The sequence below is a fragment of the Pongo pygmaeus genome, chromosome X, assembly GCF_028885625.2.
Source record: "Pongo pygmaeus isolate AG05252 chromosome X, NHGRI_mPonPyg2-v2.0_pri, whole genome shotgun sequence".
Lineage (NCBI taxonomy): Eukaryota > Metazoa > Chordata > Mammalia > Primates > Hominidae > Pongo > Pongo pygmaeus.
In genome coordinates, this window is record NC_072396.2 from 107,992,935 (window position 1) to 108,011,357 (window position 18,423).

At 40.4% G+C, this 18,423-nt stretch overlaps 2 protein-coding genes across 2 annotated transcripts in view; both read left to right on the top strand.

Annotated features, from left to right (window-relative positions):
* The window catches only part of LOC129024943 (thymosin beta-15A), a 45,577-nt gene that overhangs the window by 7,432 nt on the left and 19,722 nt on the right, over positions 1-18,423 (top strand). The window lies entirely within an intron of this gene.
* On the top strand, positions 1,373-2,750 carry LOC129024940 (solute carrier family 25 member 53-like). Its single transcript, XM_054472270.1, has one exon. The coding sequence runs from the start codon at positions 1,521-1,523 to the stop codon at positions 2,442-2,444; it is 924 nt and encodes a 307-aa protein (XP_054328245.1). The 5' UTR covers positions 1,373-1,520; the 3' UTR covers positions 2,445-2,750.

Here is an 18,423-nt window from a genome sequence, read left to right on the forward strand (position 1 = left end):
AGCTAATGGGAGTGATTCTGGAAGGAGTAGTACGCCAAGGCCAATTCTGGGCCTGGCAGCCTCGGGAAGGCTGCATTGGGCTTCTTGCAGTGTGGCTTCTACTCCTCCCTGGGGACCTCATCCTGGACTCTGGTCCCCCATTGGCCTGCCAGCTTAATTAGAGTCCCAACCTTCATGCCCCCCATCACATAGCCCAGGGTTCTGTGGGAAACCTGTGGGTCTGCTGGTCCTGCCAGGCTTCCTGTCCCTGTCAGTGTAGATGGAAGCCCTCCAGCCTGGCCATCATGTCCCTCCCCTTCTCCCCTGTCTTCCTGCCCCACACCCACACAGCTCTGTGCTCTTTCCCTGAGGTTCCAGCTCTGGCTGCTGCACACCCTGTCTCGTCATTCCAGGGACCCCCTCTTTCCTCCCCGGCAAACTCCCTCAGATCTGCTCTGAGCATTCATTTTTTTTCGATCCCAAAGTTCCTTCATATGTCCTGGCTTCCAAGTTGCTTCTCATACTAGCCATCTGCTTCCTGGCCTTTCTGGGGTAAGGAGCAATAGTTTGGAGTCCTCGCACTGCCTATTCTATCTAGTACAGTGGTTCTGAGCTGGGAACAGTTTTGCCTCCCTGGGGACGTTTGGCAAGGTCTCAAGATATTTTTGGTCGTCACACTGGGTATGTCACCACAGGTGCTACCGGCACGCACTGAGCCAAAGCCAGGAAGCCTCTGAATATCCTCCAGTGCACAGGACAGGGACCAAGAATAAAAAATTATCCTGCCCAAAATGTCAATAGCACTGAATTTAAGAAACCCTGCTCTATTATATAGCTACAGGTCTACAGGGTTAGGTTTGGAAATTGCCAGGTGCTCATCCTTTAGGCACTGAACTTCCAGGAGTAGCTGCTCTTTCCCTTCCCCACTTGCTGGAGGGGGACTGGGCATTGCCATGAAACAGCTACAACTTGGGCAGGAATCTATGGAGAGAAAGGTGAGGGGAGATTCCCCTTACCCAAATTTAATACCGACTTTTAGAGAAAGCATTGCACTTCCACTGTTAAATGGCTTTCTGCCTCTGCAAGATAGTGCCAGGTTTTTTTTGTTTTTTTGTTTTTTTTTTTGAAACAGAATAGCAACTTATTATTCTAGTAGTTTATAGAATGGACAGTTTTATGTCGTGAAAGTTGATGCATTAAGTTTTGGAGTCTTCCCCTCCTCTATTTCATGTTCTTCAAGTAATCCTTCTTTGAATATTGGAATATTTGCTGTGTCAGCAAAATACTGTAGTGATGGCTCTGTCCAGAAAAACCGATTGCCTTTCTTTTAATTTAAGGTTAATGAATTCTTAATTTCTTAAGGGTGTGCTTATATATCAGAAACTGGCTCAAAGAGTTGCTTGTTTCCGTCGACCTGAGTTTCTTAGGGTTCATTTCCAATTAAGCAATGAAAATACTTGCCAACGGAATTAATTGGTCGCTCTAATCTATTTTTTTCCACCCTTGCCAATTTCTTCCACCTGCACCCAGTTGTCTTCAGCATGGGGGAGCAGAACCACTCTCCCAGGAAGGAGCTTCAGCACAGGACACGAGCAGAGGCTCCAGGAAAGAAAAGCTGGCACTCCCAGGCCTATGCCCTTGGGGCTGTTTCCAACTCTATGTCTACTTTTCTGACCTTTCCTATCTATAAGGTTGTGTTCCGGCAACAGATCCATGCCATGGCAGTGTCAGAGGCTATGAGACAGCTTTGGCACGAAGGTCCTCAATACTTCTACCGGGGAATCTACCGTCCTCTTCTGTCCAAGACGTTGCAAGGGACTCTTCTTTTTGGGACTTATGATGGCCTGCTGTGCTTTCTCTCTCCTCTTGGGCCATACACCCTGGGATGCCACTGGGCTGCAGGGATCATGTCTGGCCTGGTGGAGGCTGTGGCACTCAGCCCCTTTGAAAGGGTGCAAAATGTGCTCCAGGATGGTCGCAAGCAAGCTCGCTTCCCCAGCACCTTCAGCATTCTTGAGGAATTCAATTCTTATGGGCTTTGGGGGCGGCTGTCACGGGGCTACTACCATGGTTTCTGGCCTGTCCTGGCCAGGAACAGCCTGGGGAGCACTCTATATTTTTCTTTCAAGGACCCCATGCAGGATGGCCTGGCAGAGCAAGGCCTGGCCCGTTGGGTTCCTGCCTTGGTGTCTGGTAGTGTCAATGAAACAATCACCTGCCTAGTTCTGTATCCTCTGATTGTGCTGGTTGCTAATATGCAGTCCCATATGGGATGGCAGAGCATGCCAAGCCTGTGGGGCTCTGCCCAGGATGTGTGGAACACTTGGGGCCAAAAGCTGCTCCTGAGCTACCGTGGATGCTCCCTGGTCATCCTAAGGTCGAGTGTGACATGGGGCCTCACTACGGCAATCCAGGACTTCCTGCAGAGGAAGTCACACTCCAGGAAAGAGCTGAAGACTGACTAGCTGCAGAAAGTGTGGCCATGCCACCTTTGTTATTCTAAATCTTCCCTGATTGGTTCTATATAGCTTATTTCTTTGGCTCGGTTGCCTAATACAGCCATTTTTTAGCATCTGTAAACTCATTGCATGGGAGAAGTTCCCACCTACCAACCTGTTGAGCAAGGACAAAGCCCAAAAGTATTCCTTAGTCAAAAAGAAACGTTCGCCCCAGTCTCTCCACAGCTTCAGTAGCCTCAGAGCCAGGAGGCCTTTAAATAACGTGTAACCCAGATTAAGTGTCATTCCTTTAAGGAATTCCTTGGCAATAAGCAGAAACTTAAAAAGATGACCTTACTTAGGCACTTTGAGCTCTGGGACCCCTCTAGGTGTCCTCCAGACCAAACTGAGTGGAACTCCAATTTCAAAGAACTGTGCTTGACTCTTAGGATGGGAATTCCATAAAACTTCTCAGATGGCTACATTTTCATGATATTGTTCACTGCCTCTACCAGCACCTCTCACTTCTCAAGGCTGTGGGTCCTACTTTCAGGGTAGCAGCTGTGGCTGGAAATCCTAAATTAGGCTTGCATGAACTCGTCAGGTGCCACAAGAACTAGTGGGGCTGGAGATGGGAGTGCGAAGAAGTGTGGCCCATGAATGGAAAGGATAAAACTTTGAAAGAAGAGATTTAATTACATGCGAAATAGAAACATTTGCTATAGTCTGCTTGGTGTTATCTGTTAGGACATTTCTGAGAGCAAGGTGATAACATTGCCCAGAAACAATTTGAGTTTCCCTAAGAGACCTGGAAGTGAAGTGACCATATCTCTTCACAGATAATTGCATATTTTGTTGATGTGATAAATGTAGTTAGTATGACATAAAGATCAGAAATCTTAGCCTGTCATTCAGAGCCATTCAAAATATGCTCCTTATATAACTTTCAACATATTGTCACTCCACTTACATAAACCCCAAACACTAGCCATAATGAACCTTGTTCTCTCCCCAGACATTCCATGAACTTTCCCATGGCCATGCTTTGGCCCACACTATTCTTTCCACCTGCAGTGCTCCTTCTTCACGTGCCAGTCTACCAAAATCCTTCCAGCTCCTCAAAGCCCAGCTCAGAGGTCACCTTCTCTTTGGAGCCTCTTGATTTCCCCCAAGTGAATGTGACATTAGTCTCTGTGATGCCCCTTTCTAACAGCACTTCATAGATGGTACTGATTCTGTTATGTCACTAATCTCATGTGACCCTGTGTTCTTGTATTCTTCAATACCTCCTACTAGGCCGTAAAACTTATTGAAAGCAGGGATTCTTGTATGCATTTTAAAATCTTCCATTGTGCCTAGGTGCTCAATAACATCGGTCGAATTACTGAATTGATTATCAAGCTGTGATGTGGTATATCCTCCGGTTGCTGTCCCTTGTACATGAAGATAAAGTTATTGACTCACTGTCAGCAAGACACATGCCTTTGAGCTGTGTTTTTATTTTCTTTTAATAGTGGTTTTAGTTTTGTGCTAATGATAATGATGCTGCTGTTGATAATAATAATAATAATTAATAATAATAATAAACAATTACTTTCAACTGGAACATTTGATGAGTTTGTGTTACTGATGGCATATTTGCTATTAGCACCAGTTCAGGAACTGAAATTTCACAAACAGATTCACAATATATAACTGTCCCATTTGTTTCAACTCTGGGATTTTGAGGATTTCCAAGATGACATGTGTTATAGTTTCCCCCTACAGATATCTCAGTAATGCCCTCCACTTTCATCTCCTTACTGAACCAAGTTTGTCCTGTATTTGTCTTACCAGGTTGTAGATCTAGCAGTGAGAACTTCTCACTGAATGCCACAGAAATTAAAGACACAGTTGTTGGAGGTATGATGTCAGACACCATTTGTCACCAAGGTTGGCAGAAAATAGCTGGTCCAGGAGAGCTGAAGATGAGTTTCCACATCTGCAGATCGGGGTGTGTTGGGACAGTACTCAACTTGTGGATTCAAGGAAGTATGAACACAGAGTCTGCATAAGGAAAGGAAAAAGATGCATTTATCTCCCAAGTACACTGGTGATTTCCACTTATGTCACTCTGTCCATCCATGTCCCTTTCTTCATTTTAACTTCTTATTTAAAAATAATTTCAAACATTTAAAAATGTTGCAAGCATAAATACAGCTTAAAGAACACCCATGTACCCTTTACCCAAATTCACCTATTATTAACATTTATCCCCATTTGCTTTATTATTTAAGTGTGCACTCTGTCTATACGCACACAGGATATTTTTTCCCTGAACTATCTGTGAATTGCATAGAACAATTTTCAATATTCCTCGATTCAATGTTTGCAAGTCCACATTCTTTTAAAAAAGACTGTGTTTTATCTCTATGACAACGGGACCGTTATTACAGAATATTATAAAATGAAAAGTTACATGGTGTATGTGATATTGTTAAATATATATTTGCTCTTCAATCCTGTTTCCTGGCATGCAACTCCTAAAATCCTTAGAATTTCCAAAGTGATATCTTTTTGTATGCTAATAATTGACTGATGGCTGGCAGCCTCTGGTTGCTTCAGGATGGGAACTAGTCACCAGAAAGACCAAGGTGCCATTAGAGGGTTGGGACTTAACAGCCTCATTCCCGACCTCCAGGGAGGGGAGAGGGGTGGAAGATTAAGTTGATCACCAGTGGCCAATGATTTAATCAATCATACCTATGTAATGGAGCTTCCATAAAATCCCCAAGGGACTGGGTTTGGATAGCTTCCAGATAGCTGAATATATGGAGGTTCCTGGAGGGTGGTGACCCAAGGAGGGCATGGAAGCTCTGAGCCCCTTCCCCAGTACCTCACCCTATGCATCTCTTCATCTCTATCCTTTGCAATATCCTTTATAATAAACTGGTCAACATTAGGTATTTCCCTGAGTTCTGTGAGCCTTTCTGACAAATTAATCAAACCCAAAGAGGGGGTCATGTGAACCCAAACTTGAAGCCCATCTGTCAGAAGTTCTGGAGGCCTGAATTTGCGACTGGTGTCTGAAGGGCCTGGGAACAGTCTTGTGAGACCTAGTCCTCAGCTTGTGGGATATGACGCTATCTGTAGGTAGATTTGTGTCAGAATTGAATTGGAGTACACCCAGCTGGTGTTTGCTGCAGAACTGATTGCTCACTTAGTGTGTGGGAAAACCCCACACATTTGAACATGGAAATATTCTTTGTTGATTGCCGTGATGTGAGAGCAAAGGAAAAAGTTTGTGTGTTTTCCCCTCAGAGCATATTTTAAAGCTAAGTTGCTAATAATTGCTTAAATTTACTATATTTGCCTTTATAAAAACTTTACATTATGTATGTTTAAAGCTTGAAGCTATTCAATTATAATATAAACGTGGATCTACAACTGAAGCATGTTATAATTTAAATAATTGAGTTTTACAAATTGGTTCATATAAAATCCTAGGCAATACTGTAAAATTATACAGACTGTCAACTTTTTCCACTTAAATCTTCTGAGCAAAATTTAAGGGTGTAGTAGTTTTCAAGTAATTTGAAATGTCAATATTAATATTTAGTTTTGTGATGTTTATGTGGGCATATTTTCTGATATAAAAAAATGACTTTCAGGAGTTGAGATCAATAAAATAAGGAGGTAATAAATACCTACATCTGTTTAAAGACATAAAATATACAATTTAACACTAAAGCTACTTGGTATAAAAAGTCAAAAGAAAAAGAATAAAAAGCCATCACAAAACACAATATATGCATGACATATATTTTTGTCTAAATATAAACTACATCAGCTTTTCTAGAGCTCAAGTTGAAATAATAAATAACTAATGTTTTATGAAAAATCATTATATGGTTTATTTAGACTTAATTTTGCTTTTACAACTTATTTTTAAACATTAAATAGCATTATAATTTTACTGGGATAAGGACATATAGTGTAGTACATTAAAGTTATATATAAAATAATGTTGCATATGAGAGAAAAAGCATAATAAATCAGAAACTATAAAAAGCTTTCATGAAAGAATAGGATAAAAATACTGTATTTCTCTAGTCTGTTCACTCTCTAATGTCTCTGGTTCTTTCATATCATCTTTCTTCCCTCAAATCTTTTAATATACCCTCCCTCATCATTTCCAACTAGTGACCTTGCTTTCTATTTCTTTAAGAAAAGAGATACGCTCAGACGAGAATTGCCAGTTTAAAGAACATTTATAAAGCTATCACCCACGTAATAACTAGCCCGCGCAAGAAATAGAGCCCTTTAACAACCTACTCCTCTCCCCCCGCCAATGATGATATCCCTCCTTCCATCTTAGGGGTAGCCCCCATGCTGACTTTTGTGATAATAATTTCTTTGCTTTTGTTTATAGGTTTTCTTCCTTATAAGCATCCCTAACCAACAGTTCTGTTTTACAGATGTTTGAACATTATATGCTTTATAAACTTGGAATTGTGACTATCTTGTTTCACTCCACATTGCTTGTGATACTCATCGATATTGCAGATAGCTGTAGTTGATCCATTTTTATTGTTTACAGTTTACCGTTGTACCATAATTTATTCATGATAAGTTTGAGGGTCATTCTGGTTGTTTGCAGGGTTTTCTTTCTTTCTTTTTTTCTTTCTTTTTTTTTTTTTTACAGTTTATTAGTTTTATTGATGCATAATAATTGTATATGTTTCTGGGGTACATTTGATATTTTGATACATGCATACAATATGTAATGGTCAAATCAAGGTAATTGGGATATCCATCAGCTCAAATTTATCATTTCTTTACGTGGGAAACATTCCAAATCTCTTCTAGCTATTTTGAAATACACAATAAATTGAATACTGTGGTCACTCTGTTGTGCAGAGCTTATTCCTTCTCTCTAACTCTATTTTTGCATCCATTAACCAATCTCTCTTCATTCGCCCCTCTGCAGGACCCTTCCCAGCCTCTGTTAACCACAGTTCTACTCTCCACCACCTTGAGATCAACTTTTTTAGCTCCCCCATATGAGTGAGGACTTGTGATATTTGCCTTTCTGTGCCTGGATTATTTCACTTCACATTTCACTTCACATAATGTCCTCTGAGCACATCTATGTTGCCAGAAATGACAGGATTGCATTAGTTTTTTTTTTTTTTTATTATACTTTAAGTTCTGGGATACATGTGCAGAACCTGCAGGTTTGTAACATAGGGGTACATGTGCCATAGTGGTTTGCTGCACACATCAATCCGTCATCTACATTAGGTATTTCTCCTAATGCTATCCCTCCCCTTGCTCCCCGTTCCCAGACAGGCCCCAGTGTGTGATGTTCCCCTCCCTGTGCCCATATGTTCTCGTTGTTCAACTCCCACTTATGATTGAGAGTGTGCAGTGTTTGGTTTTCTGTTCCTGTATTAGTTTGCTGAGAATGATAGTTTCTAGCTTCATACATGTCCCTGCAAAAGACATTAACTCATTCCTTTTTATGGCTGCATATTATTCCATGGTGTATATATGCCACATTTTCTTTATCCAGTCTATCATTGATGGGTATTTGGGTTGGTTCCGAGTCTTTGCTATTGTGAATAGTGCAGTAGTAAACATATGTGTGCATGTGTCTTTGAAGAAGAATGATGTATAATCCTTTGGGTATATACCCAGTAATGAGATTGCTGAGTCAAATTGTATTTCTAGTTCTAGATCCTTGAGGAATCACCATACTTTCTTCCACAATGGTTGAACTAATTTATACACCCACCAACAGTGTAAAAGCATTCCTATTTCTCCACATCCTCTCCAGCATCTGTTGTTTCTTGACTTTTTAATGTTCGCCACTCTAACTGGCGTGAGATGGTGTCTCATTGTGGTTTTGATTGACATTTCTCTAATGACCAGTGATGATGAACTTTTGTGTGTGTGTGTTTGTTGGCCGCATAAATGTCTTCTTTTGAAAAGTGTCTGTTCATATCCTGTGCCCACTTTTTGATGGGGTTTTTGTTTTTTTCTTATACAGTTGTTTAAGTTCCTTGTAGATTCTGGATATTAGCCCTTTGTCAAATGGATAGATGTCAAAAATATTCCCCCATTCTGTAGGTTGCCTGTTCTCTTGGATGAGAGTTTCTTTTGCTGTGCAGAAGCTCTTTAGTTAGTTAGATCCCCTTTGTCAATTTTGGCTTTTGTTTTAATTGCTTTTTGCATTTTACTCATGAAGTCATTGCCCATGCCTATGTCCTGAATGGTATTGCCTAGGTTTTCTTCTAGGGTTTTTATGGTTTTAGGTCTTACGTTTAAATCTTTAATCCAATTCGAGTTAATTTTTGTATAAGGTGTAAGGAAGGGGTCCAGTTTCAGTTTTCTGCATATGGCTAGCCTGTTTTCCCAACACCATTTATTAAATAGGGAATCCTTTCCCCATTGCTTTTGTCAGGTTTGTCAAAGATCAGATGGTTGTAGATGTGTGGTGTTATTTCTGAGGCCTCTGCTCTGTTCCATTGGTCTATATGTCTGTTTTGGTACCAGTACCATGCTGTTTTGGTTACTGTGGCCTCGTAGTATATTTTGAAGTCAGGTAGTGTGCCTCCAGCTTTGTTCTTTTTGCTTAGGATTGTCTTGGCAATGCGGGCTCTTTTTTGGTTACATAGGAATTTTTTTTTTTCTTTTTGAGACGGAGTTTCGCTCTCGTTGCCCAGGCTGGAGTGCAGTGGTGTGATCTCAGCTCACCACGACCTCTGCCTCCCAGGTTCAAGTTATTCTCCTGCCTCCCAGGTTCAAGTTATTCTCCTGCCTCAGCCTCCCGAGAAGCTGGGATTACAGGCATGCGCCACCTCACCCAGCTAATTTTATATTTTTAGTAGAGATGGGGTTTCTCCATATTGGTCAGGCTGGTCTCGAACTCCCCACCTCAGGTAATCCACCTGCCTCGGCCTCCCAAAGTGCTGGGATTACAGGCATGAGTCACTGCGCCCAGCTTCCATATGAAATTTAAAGTAGCTTTTTTCTAATTCTGTGAAGAAAGTCAATGGTAGCTTGAAGGGAATAGCATTGAACCTATAAACTACTTTGGGCAGTATGGCCGTTTTCATGATATTGACTCTTCCTATCCATGGGCATGGAATGTTTTTCCATTTGTTTGTGTCCTCTCTTATTTCCTTGAGCAGTGGTTTGTAGTTCTCCTTGAAGAGGTCCTTCACATCCTTTGTAAGTTGTATTCCTAGGTATTTTATTATCTTTGTAGTGATTGTGAATGGGAGTTTGCTCATGATTTGGCTCTCTGTCTATTATTTGTGTCTAGGAATGCTTATGATTTTTGCACATTGATTTTGTATCCTGAGACTTTGCTGAAGTTGCTTATCAGCTTAAGGAGCTTATGGGCTGAGACCATGGGGTTTCTAAATATGCTATCATGTCATCTGCAAACAGAGAGAATTTGACTTCCTCTCTTCCTATTTGAATACGCTTTATTGCTTTCTCTTGCCTGATTGTCCTGGCCAGAACTTCCAATACTATGTTGAATAGGAGTGGTGAGAGAGGGCATCCTTGTCTTGAGCCGGTTTTCAAAGGGAATACTTCCAGCTTTTGCCCATTCAGTATGATATTGACTGTGGGTTTGTCATAAATAGCTCTTATTATCTTGAGATATGTTTCATCAATTCCTTGTTTATTGAGTGTTTTTAGCATTAATGGGTGTTGAATTTTATCGAAGGCCTTTTCTGCATCTATTGACATAATCATATGGTTTTTGTCATTGGTTCTGTTTATGTGATGGATTACGTTTATTGATTTGCGTGCGTTGAACCAGCCTTACATCCCAGGGATGAAGCTGACTTGATTGTGGTGGATAAGCTTTTTGATGTGTTGCTGGATTCGGTTTGCCAGTATTTTATTGAGGATTTTCACATTGATGTTCACTAGGGATACTGGCCTGAAATTTTCTTTTTTTGTGTGTCTCTGTCAGGTTTTGGTATCAGGATGATGCTGGCCTCATAAAATGAGTTAGGGCGGAGTCCGTCTGTTTCTATTGTTTGGAATAGTTTCAGAAGGAATGGTATAAGCTCCTCTTTGTACCTCTGATAGAATTCGGCTGTGACTCCATCTGGTCCTGGGCTTTTAGGTTGGTAGGCTATTAATTACTGCCTCAATTTCAGAACTTGTTATTGGTCTATTCAGGGATTCGAGTTCTTCCTGGTTTAGACTTGGGAGGGTGTATGTGTCCAGGAATTTATCCATTTCTTCTAGATTTTCTAGTTTATTTGCATAGAGGTATTTGTAGTATTCTCTGATGAGAGTTTGTATTTCTGTGGGATCAGTGGTGATCTCCCCTTTATCGTTTTTTATTGTGTCTATTTGATTCTTCTCTCTTCTCTTCTTTATTAGTCTGGCTAGAGGTCTATCTATTTTGTTAATCTTTTCAAAAAATCAGCTCCCGGATTCATTGATTTTTTGAAGGGTTTTTTGTGTCTCTATCTCCTTCAGTTCTGCTCTGATCTTAGTTATTTCTTGTCTTCTGCTAGCTTTTGAATTTGTTTGCTCTTGCTTCTCTAGTTCTTTTAATTATGATGTTAGGGTGTCGATTTTAGATCTTTCCTGCTGTCTCCTGTGGGCATTTAGTGCTATAAAGTTCCCTTTACACATCGCTTTAGCTGTGTCCCAGAGATTCTGGTACGTTTTGTCTTTGTTCTCATTGGTTTCAAAGAACTTATTTATGTCTGCCTTAATTTCATTATTTACCCAGTAGTCATTCAGGAGCAGGTTGTTCAGTTTCCATGTAGTTGTGCAGTTTTGAGTGAGTTTCTTAATCCTGAGTTCTAGTTTGATTGCACTGTGGTTTGAGAGATGGTTTATGATTTCTGTTCTTTTGCATTTGCTGAGGAGTGTTTTACTTCCAATTATGTGGTCAGTTTTAGAATAAGTGCTATGTGGTGCTGAGAAGTATGTATATTCTGTTGATTTTGGTGGAGTTCTGTAGATGTCTATTAGGTCCACTAGGTCCAGAACTGAGTTCAAGTTTTGAATATTCTTGTTAATTTTCTGTCTCGTTGATCTGTCTAATATTGAAAGTGGGTTGTTAAAGTCTCCCACTATTATTGTGTGGGAGTCTAAGTGTCTTTGTAGGTCTCTAAGAACTTGTTTCATGAATCTGGGTGCTCCTGTATTGGGTGCATATATATTTAAGATAGTTAGCTCTTCTTGTTGCATTGATCCCTTTACCATTATGTAATTCCCTTCTTTGTCTTTTTTGATCTTTGTTGGTTTAAAGTCTGTTTTATCAGAGACTAGGATTGCAACCTCTGTTTATTTTTGCTTTCCATTTGCTTGATCTTCCTCCCTCCCTTTATTTTGAGCCTATGTGTGTCTTTGCACGTGAAATGGGTCTCCTGAATACAGCCCACTGATGGGTCTTGACTCTTTATCCAATTTGCCAGTCTATGCCTTTTAATTGGGGGCATTTAGCCCATTTACATTTAAGGTTAATATTGTTATGTGTGAATTTGACCCTGTCATTAGGATGCTAGCTGGTTATTTTGCCCATTACTTAATGCAGTTTCTCATAGTGTCGATGGTCTTTACATTTTGGTTTGTTTTTGCAGTGGCCGGTACCAGGTTTTTCTTTCTGTATTTAGTTCTTCCTTCAGGAGGTGTTGTAAGGCAGGCCTGATGGTGACAAAATTCCTTAGCATTTGCTTGTCTATAAAGGATTTTATTTCTCCTTTGCTTATGAAGCTTAATTTGGCTGGATATGAAATTCTGGTTTGAAAATTCTTTTCTTTAAGAATGTTGAATATTGGCCCTCACTCTCTTCTGGCTTGAAGGGTTTCTGCAGAGAGATTTGTTGTTAGTCTAATGGGCTTCCCTTTGTGGGTAACCTGACCTTTCTCTCTGGCTTCCCTTAACATTTTTTCCTTCATTTCAACCTTGGTGAATCTGACAGTTATGTGTCTTGGGATTGCTCTTCTCGAGGAGTATCTTTGTGGTGTTCTTTCTATTTCCTGAATTTGAATGTTGGCCTATCTTGCTATGTTGGGGAAGTTCTCGTGGATGTTATCGTGAAGTGTGTTTTCCAACTTGGTTCCATTCTCCCCATCACTTTCAGGTCCACCAATCAAACATAGGTTTGTTCTTTTCACATAGTCCCATATTTCTTGGAGGCTTTTTTTTGGTTCCTTTCATTCTTTTTTCTCTAATCTCATCTTCATGCTTCATTTCATTAAGCTGATCTTCAATCTCTGATATCCTTTCTTCCGCTTGATCGATTTGGCTATTGATACTTGTATATAATTCATGAAGTTCTCATGCTGTGTTTTTCAGCTCCATCAGGTCATTTATGCTCTTCTCTAAAGTGGTTTATTCTAGTTAGCAATTCCTCAACCTTTTATCAAGGTTCTCAGCTTCCTTGGATTGGGTTATAACATGCTCCTTTAGCTTGGAGGAATTTGTTATTACCGACATTCTGAAGCCTACTTCTGTCAATTCGTCAAACTCATTCCCTGTCCAGTTTTGTTCGCTTGCTGGCGAGGAGTTGTAATCCTTTGGAGGAGAAGAGGCATTCTGGTTTTTGGAATTTTCAGTCTTTTTGCGTTGTTTTTTCCTCATCTTCGTGGGTTTATCTACCTTTCGTCTTTGCTGTTGGTGACCTTCGGATGGAGTTTTTGCGTGTTCGTCCTTTTTGTTGCTGTTGATGGTATTGCTTTCTGTTTGTTGGTTTTCCTTCTGTCAGTCAGGCCACTCTTCTGCAGGTCTGCTGCAGTTTGCTGGGGGTCCACTCCAGACCCTGTTCATCTGGGTATCACTAGTGGAGGCTGTAGAACCACAAAGATTGCTTCCTGCTCCTTCCTCTGGAAGCTTTGTCCCAGAGGGGCACCAGCCAGATGCCAGCTGGAGCTGTCCTGTATGAGGTGTCTGTCGACCCCTGCTGGGAGGTGTCTCCATGTCAGGAGGCACGGGTGTCAGGGACCCACTTGAGGAGGCAATCTGTGCCTTAGCAGAGCTAGAGCACTGTGCTGGGAGATCCACTGCTCTCTTCAGATCCAGCATGCAGGAATGTTTAAGTCTGCTGAAACTGCGCCCACAGCCGCCCCTTCTCCCAGGCGCTCTGTCCCAAGGAGATGGGGGTTTTATCTATAAGTCCCTGACTGGGACTGCTGCCTTTCTTTCAGAGATGCCCTGCCCAGAGAGGAGGAATCTAGAGAGGCAATCTGGCTACAGTGGCTCTGTGGCACTGCAGTGGGCTCCGCCCAGTCAGAACTCCCCAGAGGCTTTGTTTACACTGTGAGGGGAAAACCTGTCTGCTCAAGCCTCAGTAATGGCAGATCTCCTCTCCCCCCACCAAGATCGAGCATCCCAGGTCAACTTCAGACTTTTGTGCTGGCAGCAAGAACTTCAAGCCAGTGGATGTTAGCTTGCTGGGCTCCGTGAGGCTGGGATCCGCTGAGCAAGACCACTTGGCCCCCTGGCTTCAGTCCCCTTTCCAGAAGAATGAATGGTTCTGTCTCACTGGTGTTCCAGGCTTCACTGGGATATGAAAAACAACAACAACAACAACAACACCAACAAAAAACAAAACTCCTACGGCTAGCTCAGTGTCTGCCCAAACAGCTGCCCAGATTTGTGCTTGAAACCCAGGGCCCGTGTGGTGTAGGCACCTGAAGGAATTTCCTGGTCTTTTGAGTTGCAAAGACCTTGGGAAAAGCTTAGTATCTGGGCCAGATAGCACAGTCCCTCATGGCACAGTCCTTCATGGCTTCCCTTGGCTACGGGAGGGAGTTCCCCGACCCCTTGAGCTTCCTGGGTGAGGCGACACCCCACCCTGCTTCTGCTCGCCCTCCATGGGCTGCACCCACTGTCTAACCAGTCCCAATGAGATGAACCCGGCACCTCAGTTGGAAATGCAGAAATCACCCACCTTCTGCATTGGTCTCGCTGAGAGCTGCACACTGGAGCTGTTCCTATTCAGCCATCTTGCCCAGGAGTCTCGCATTCCTTTTTTATAGCTCAATGCTATTAAAATGTGTACATATACAATATTTTCTTTATCCATTTATTGATTGATGGACACTTAGGTTGATTCCATAACTTGTGTCTTGTGAATAGTGCTGCAATAAACATAGGAGTGCAGATATCTCTTCAATATACGGTTTAAAACATTTTTCTTTTTGGAAACATACACAGCAGCAAGATTGCTGAATCATAATGACAGTGCTATTTTTAGTTTTTTGAGGAACACCCATACCGTTTTCCATAATGTCTGTACCAACTTACATTCTCACTAACAGTGTATGAGCGTTCCGCTTTCTCCACATCCTTGCCATCATCTGTCATTTTTTTGTCTTTTTGATAATGGTCATTTTAACTGGGGTGAGATGAAATCCAATTTTTGACTGTTACAAAACAGTGCTACCATGATTTTTCTTGGTAATGTACATAAACACAGATATCTCCGGGGGATTTATGTAGAATTTCTGGTTTATGGAATATGAGCACCTTCAATTTAATTGGATGATGCCTATCTTTTCCTAATGGCATGTACCAATTCACACCCTTACTAGCCAGGTTTAACAGTTCCCATTTCTCCACCTGCTGGCCAACACTTGGTATTATCAGACTTCTTAATTTTTGCCTGTCTAATGGGTGTAAATGGCATCTTCTAATTTGATTTTCCTGATTACTAATAATGTTGAGCATCTTTTCACGTGCCTATTGAACGTTAGTATTTCCTCTTTTGTGAAGCATTTATTCAAGACATTTGCCATTTTTTCCTGTTGAGTTGTGTAACTTTTTCAAATTAATTTGTAGAAGCTGTTTTAATTTTAGTTCTTTCTCCTTTATATGTGTTCCATATATCTCTCCCCACTTTGTCACTTATTTTTCCATTTTAATGATTTCTTCTGATAAACATAAGTTCTAATTATAAGGTAGATATCGAAGTTATCAATCCTTTTTTATGGTAAGTGCTTTTTGTGTCTTTTCAATGAAATCGTTCTATACCCCAATATCATGAAGATATTCTTTTATACTATAATAGCATTTAAAATTTTTATGGTTTTGACTTTCACATTTATGCTTTTAATATACTTGGAATTGATTTTCATGTAGAATATGAGAATAGAGGTCCAATGTTTTCTTTACGAATATCCAATCCCAGCCTCACGGAGCCCAGCAAGCTAAAAGGCTGAAAAGCCTTTTCTTCTCCCATTCAGTTACAATGCCAACTCTGTCAAATATCAAGTGTTCATATATTTTTGGGAAGATTTCTGACCTGTCTGTTCTATTCTACCAGTTTATTTATCTAATCATGTGCCAATACAGCATTGCCTTATTACCTGTAAAAGTAATACTAATAAATGTCTTGATATCTGACAGGGGAAGTCTTCCCACCTCATTCTTATTCCTCAAGAGTTTCTTAACTATTCTTATCAATATGCACAGAAATAGATGCTGAAATTTTCCTTTCACAAAATTACTGTTGAGATTTTAATTTCAGCAAAACTTAACTGTTGAGTTTTAATGTAAACAAAAATAATGGTTGAAATTCTAATTTTAACATTTCTCCAAGTTTCATAATATTCTTCATAGTGTTCAACATATCTTTTTTGGGATTTTTATTTGTTGCTTAATTTTTAAACAATTACTAATAGTAAAGTAGATTATCATAAATGGGATTATAATGAGTTTCTTCATATAATGTCCTTCTATTTTAAAAGAAAAATATGTATCTGTTAAGAAATCAGTTTATATGTGTTGATGCCTCATGTTGACATATTCAGTATAACATATATTGATTAATATAATGTACTGTTATTATCTATAAAGATGCTACTAATTCATTAGGTTTTCAAAAAGTAAACAAACCTTAAAAAATTTATTATGATAATGGAGATGAAGTACAAATGGGTCAACTCTGAGATAGAGTACATGAAAGCTCAAGATACCTGTATCCAACTGCCTACCTGATGTTGTCACTGACACATAGGCATTCCAAACTTAATATGTCAAAGATTAAACTATTTATTCTCCTTACCAATCTGTCCCTAGTCTTTCCACTTCCAATGGTATCATCATTTTCTGGTACTTTCAACACAAAGGATACTATCATATAGGGAATGTGACTCTCTCACTCATTACTTTTCCAGTGCCCAGATTGTCATGCACATAGTAAGTGCTCAATAGATATTTGTAGAATGAATGGATGAATGGGCCCTGCCCTCCAAACATGTTTGATTAAAAATCATTCAAGAATATACACAAAGTAGTATATGAAAAAATGACAGACTTCTGTCCTTTCTTTTCAATTATTAGACCCACAGCCTTAGTTCAGTCTTTCCTGATTTTATACCTGAAGAACTGCCACAACTCTTTTTATTGGCTCTTCTTGTCACCTTCCAATGTTAATAGCTTACAAGATAAAATCCAAACCACTTGGCATGACATTCAAGGTCCTCCATAATCTGACACCAGCCTACCTTTTTCACCTCATTTTCCTCTGCTTAAATATTATGAATCTCGATGTCCCAACTACACAAGACTACTGGATGTTTCCCAAATGTGCCCTACATTTCTCTTTGTTCTTCTTTTCTCGTCTTCCTGGAATTCCATTGCCCCCATTTCTTCCTTCAACAAATGCTATCCGTTTTTAAAGGCCCAATTCAAATGTCATTTCCTCTATGCAGGCTTCTTGGACTCTCTCAGATAGAATTAGGCTTCCCTCTTTTCCACTTTCCCCTGGTACTTATCAACCCTGATGTAACATTTAAAATCATAGATGTCTTAGAATTATAATATTAGATTTAGGAGTGGTCTTGGTGATCATGTGATCCAACTTCTTCATGTTATCGAGGGCCAGAGCTAGAAGAATCCAGGTCTTTTAATTTGCCTTGACTCGTGATTATGTATGTATGTGTTTTTTATCCTCTACCTGACATCACTGGGCAGAAATAGGGTGTTATTCATCTTTGTGTTCTTATTCATGATACTTAATAAAATATATTGCACATAGTGGATATACCATAAGTATGTTTTAATTGACTTAAGATCGGAGGGATGGATAAAGTAGAGGTAGCATTCATAGTATTGTACTCTGTACCAGGTACTATGCCAAAGTTTTACAAGAATTACCTGATTGATCAAACAGTCTTATGAGATAAGCACCATTTGTAGCTTTATTTGCCCAAGACTTCATAGCCAGTAAGTTGTAGAATCTGGACAAAAATAAAATTCCTGTGGCTCCAGATTCTTTGTTCTTAGTCATTGTGCTATAGTGCAAAACAACAAGGTGGGAACTCAAAGATTTTGGGTCTAGAATACGACTGACGGATGAATTTGGCATGAAAGACTAACTTTTATTTCCTGGAGGACATAGTAGCTGGGTTTGGGAAGATAGTTTGGGACTATATTGTGGAAGGCTCTGAATGCCAAGCATGGTATGAGAAGTTACCTCCCTTCCCTAGCTCTTCATCTGCACCAGTCTAGATCACCGTCTGAGGCGCAACTCAAACAGTACTTATCGTTTGAAGACTTCCAGAATCTTCCGAGTCACAATGAATTTCCCCTTCTCCCACAGCACTTTGTTCATACCTTTGTTATAATACATAATATTACTTTCTTTCTTTTATTTTTTTTTGAGACGGAGCCTCACTCTGTTACCCAGGCTGGAGCGCAGTGGTGTGACCTCGCCTCCCCTGGGTTCAAGCGATTCTCCTGCCTCAGCTTCCGAGTAGCTGGGACTACAGGCATGCACCACCATGCCCCACTGGCTTTTGTATTTTTAGTAAAGACGAGGTTTCACCATGTTGCCCAGGCTGGTCTCGAACTCCTGACTTCAGGAGATCCACCAGCCTCGGCCTCCCAGAGTGCTGGGATTACAGGTGTGAGCCACTGAGCCCAGCCAATATGACTTTCTTAACAGAAATATTTTGCGGCTGTATCTGTTTTCTTCACATTTTGTAAATTCCTTGAGAGCAGGCACTTTATTTACAATTGTATACCTCTTTTTATT

Excerpts from the sequence above, each read along its gene's own strand:
- LOC129024940 (XM_054472270.1), top strand. The coding sequence starts at position 1,521 with ATGGGGGAGCAGAACCACTCTCCCAGGAAGGAGCTTCAGCACAGGACA.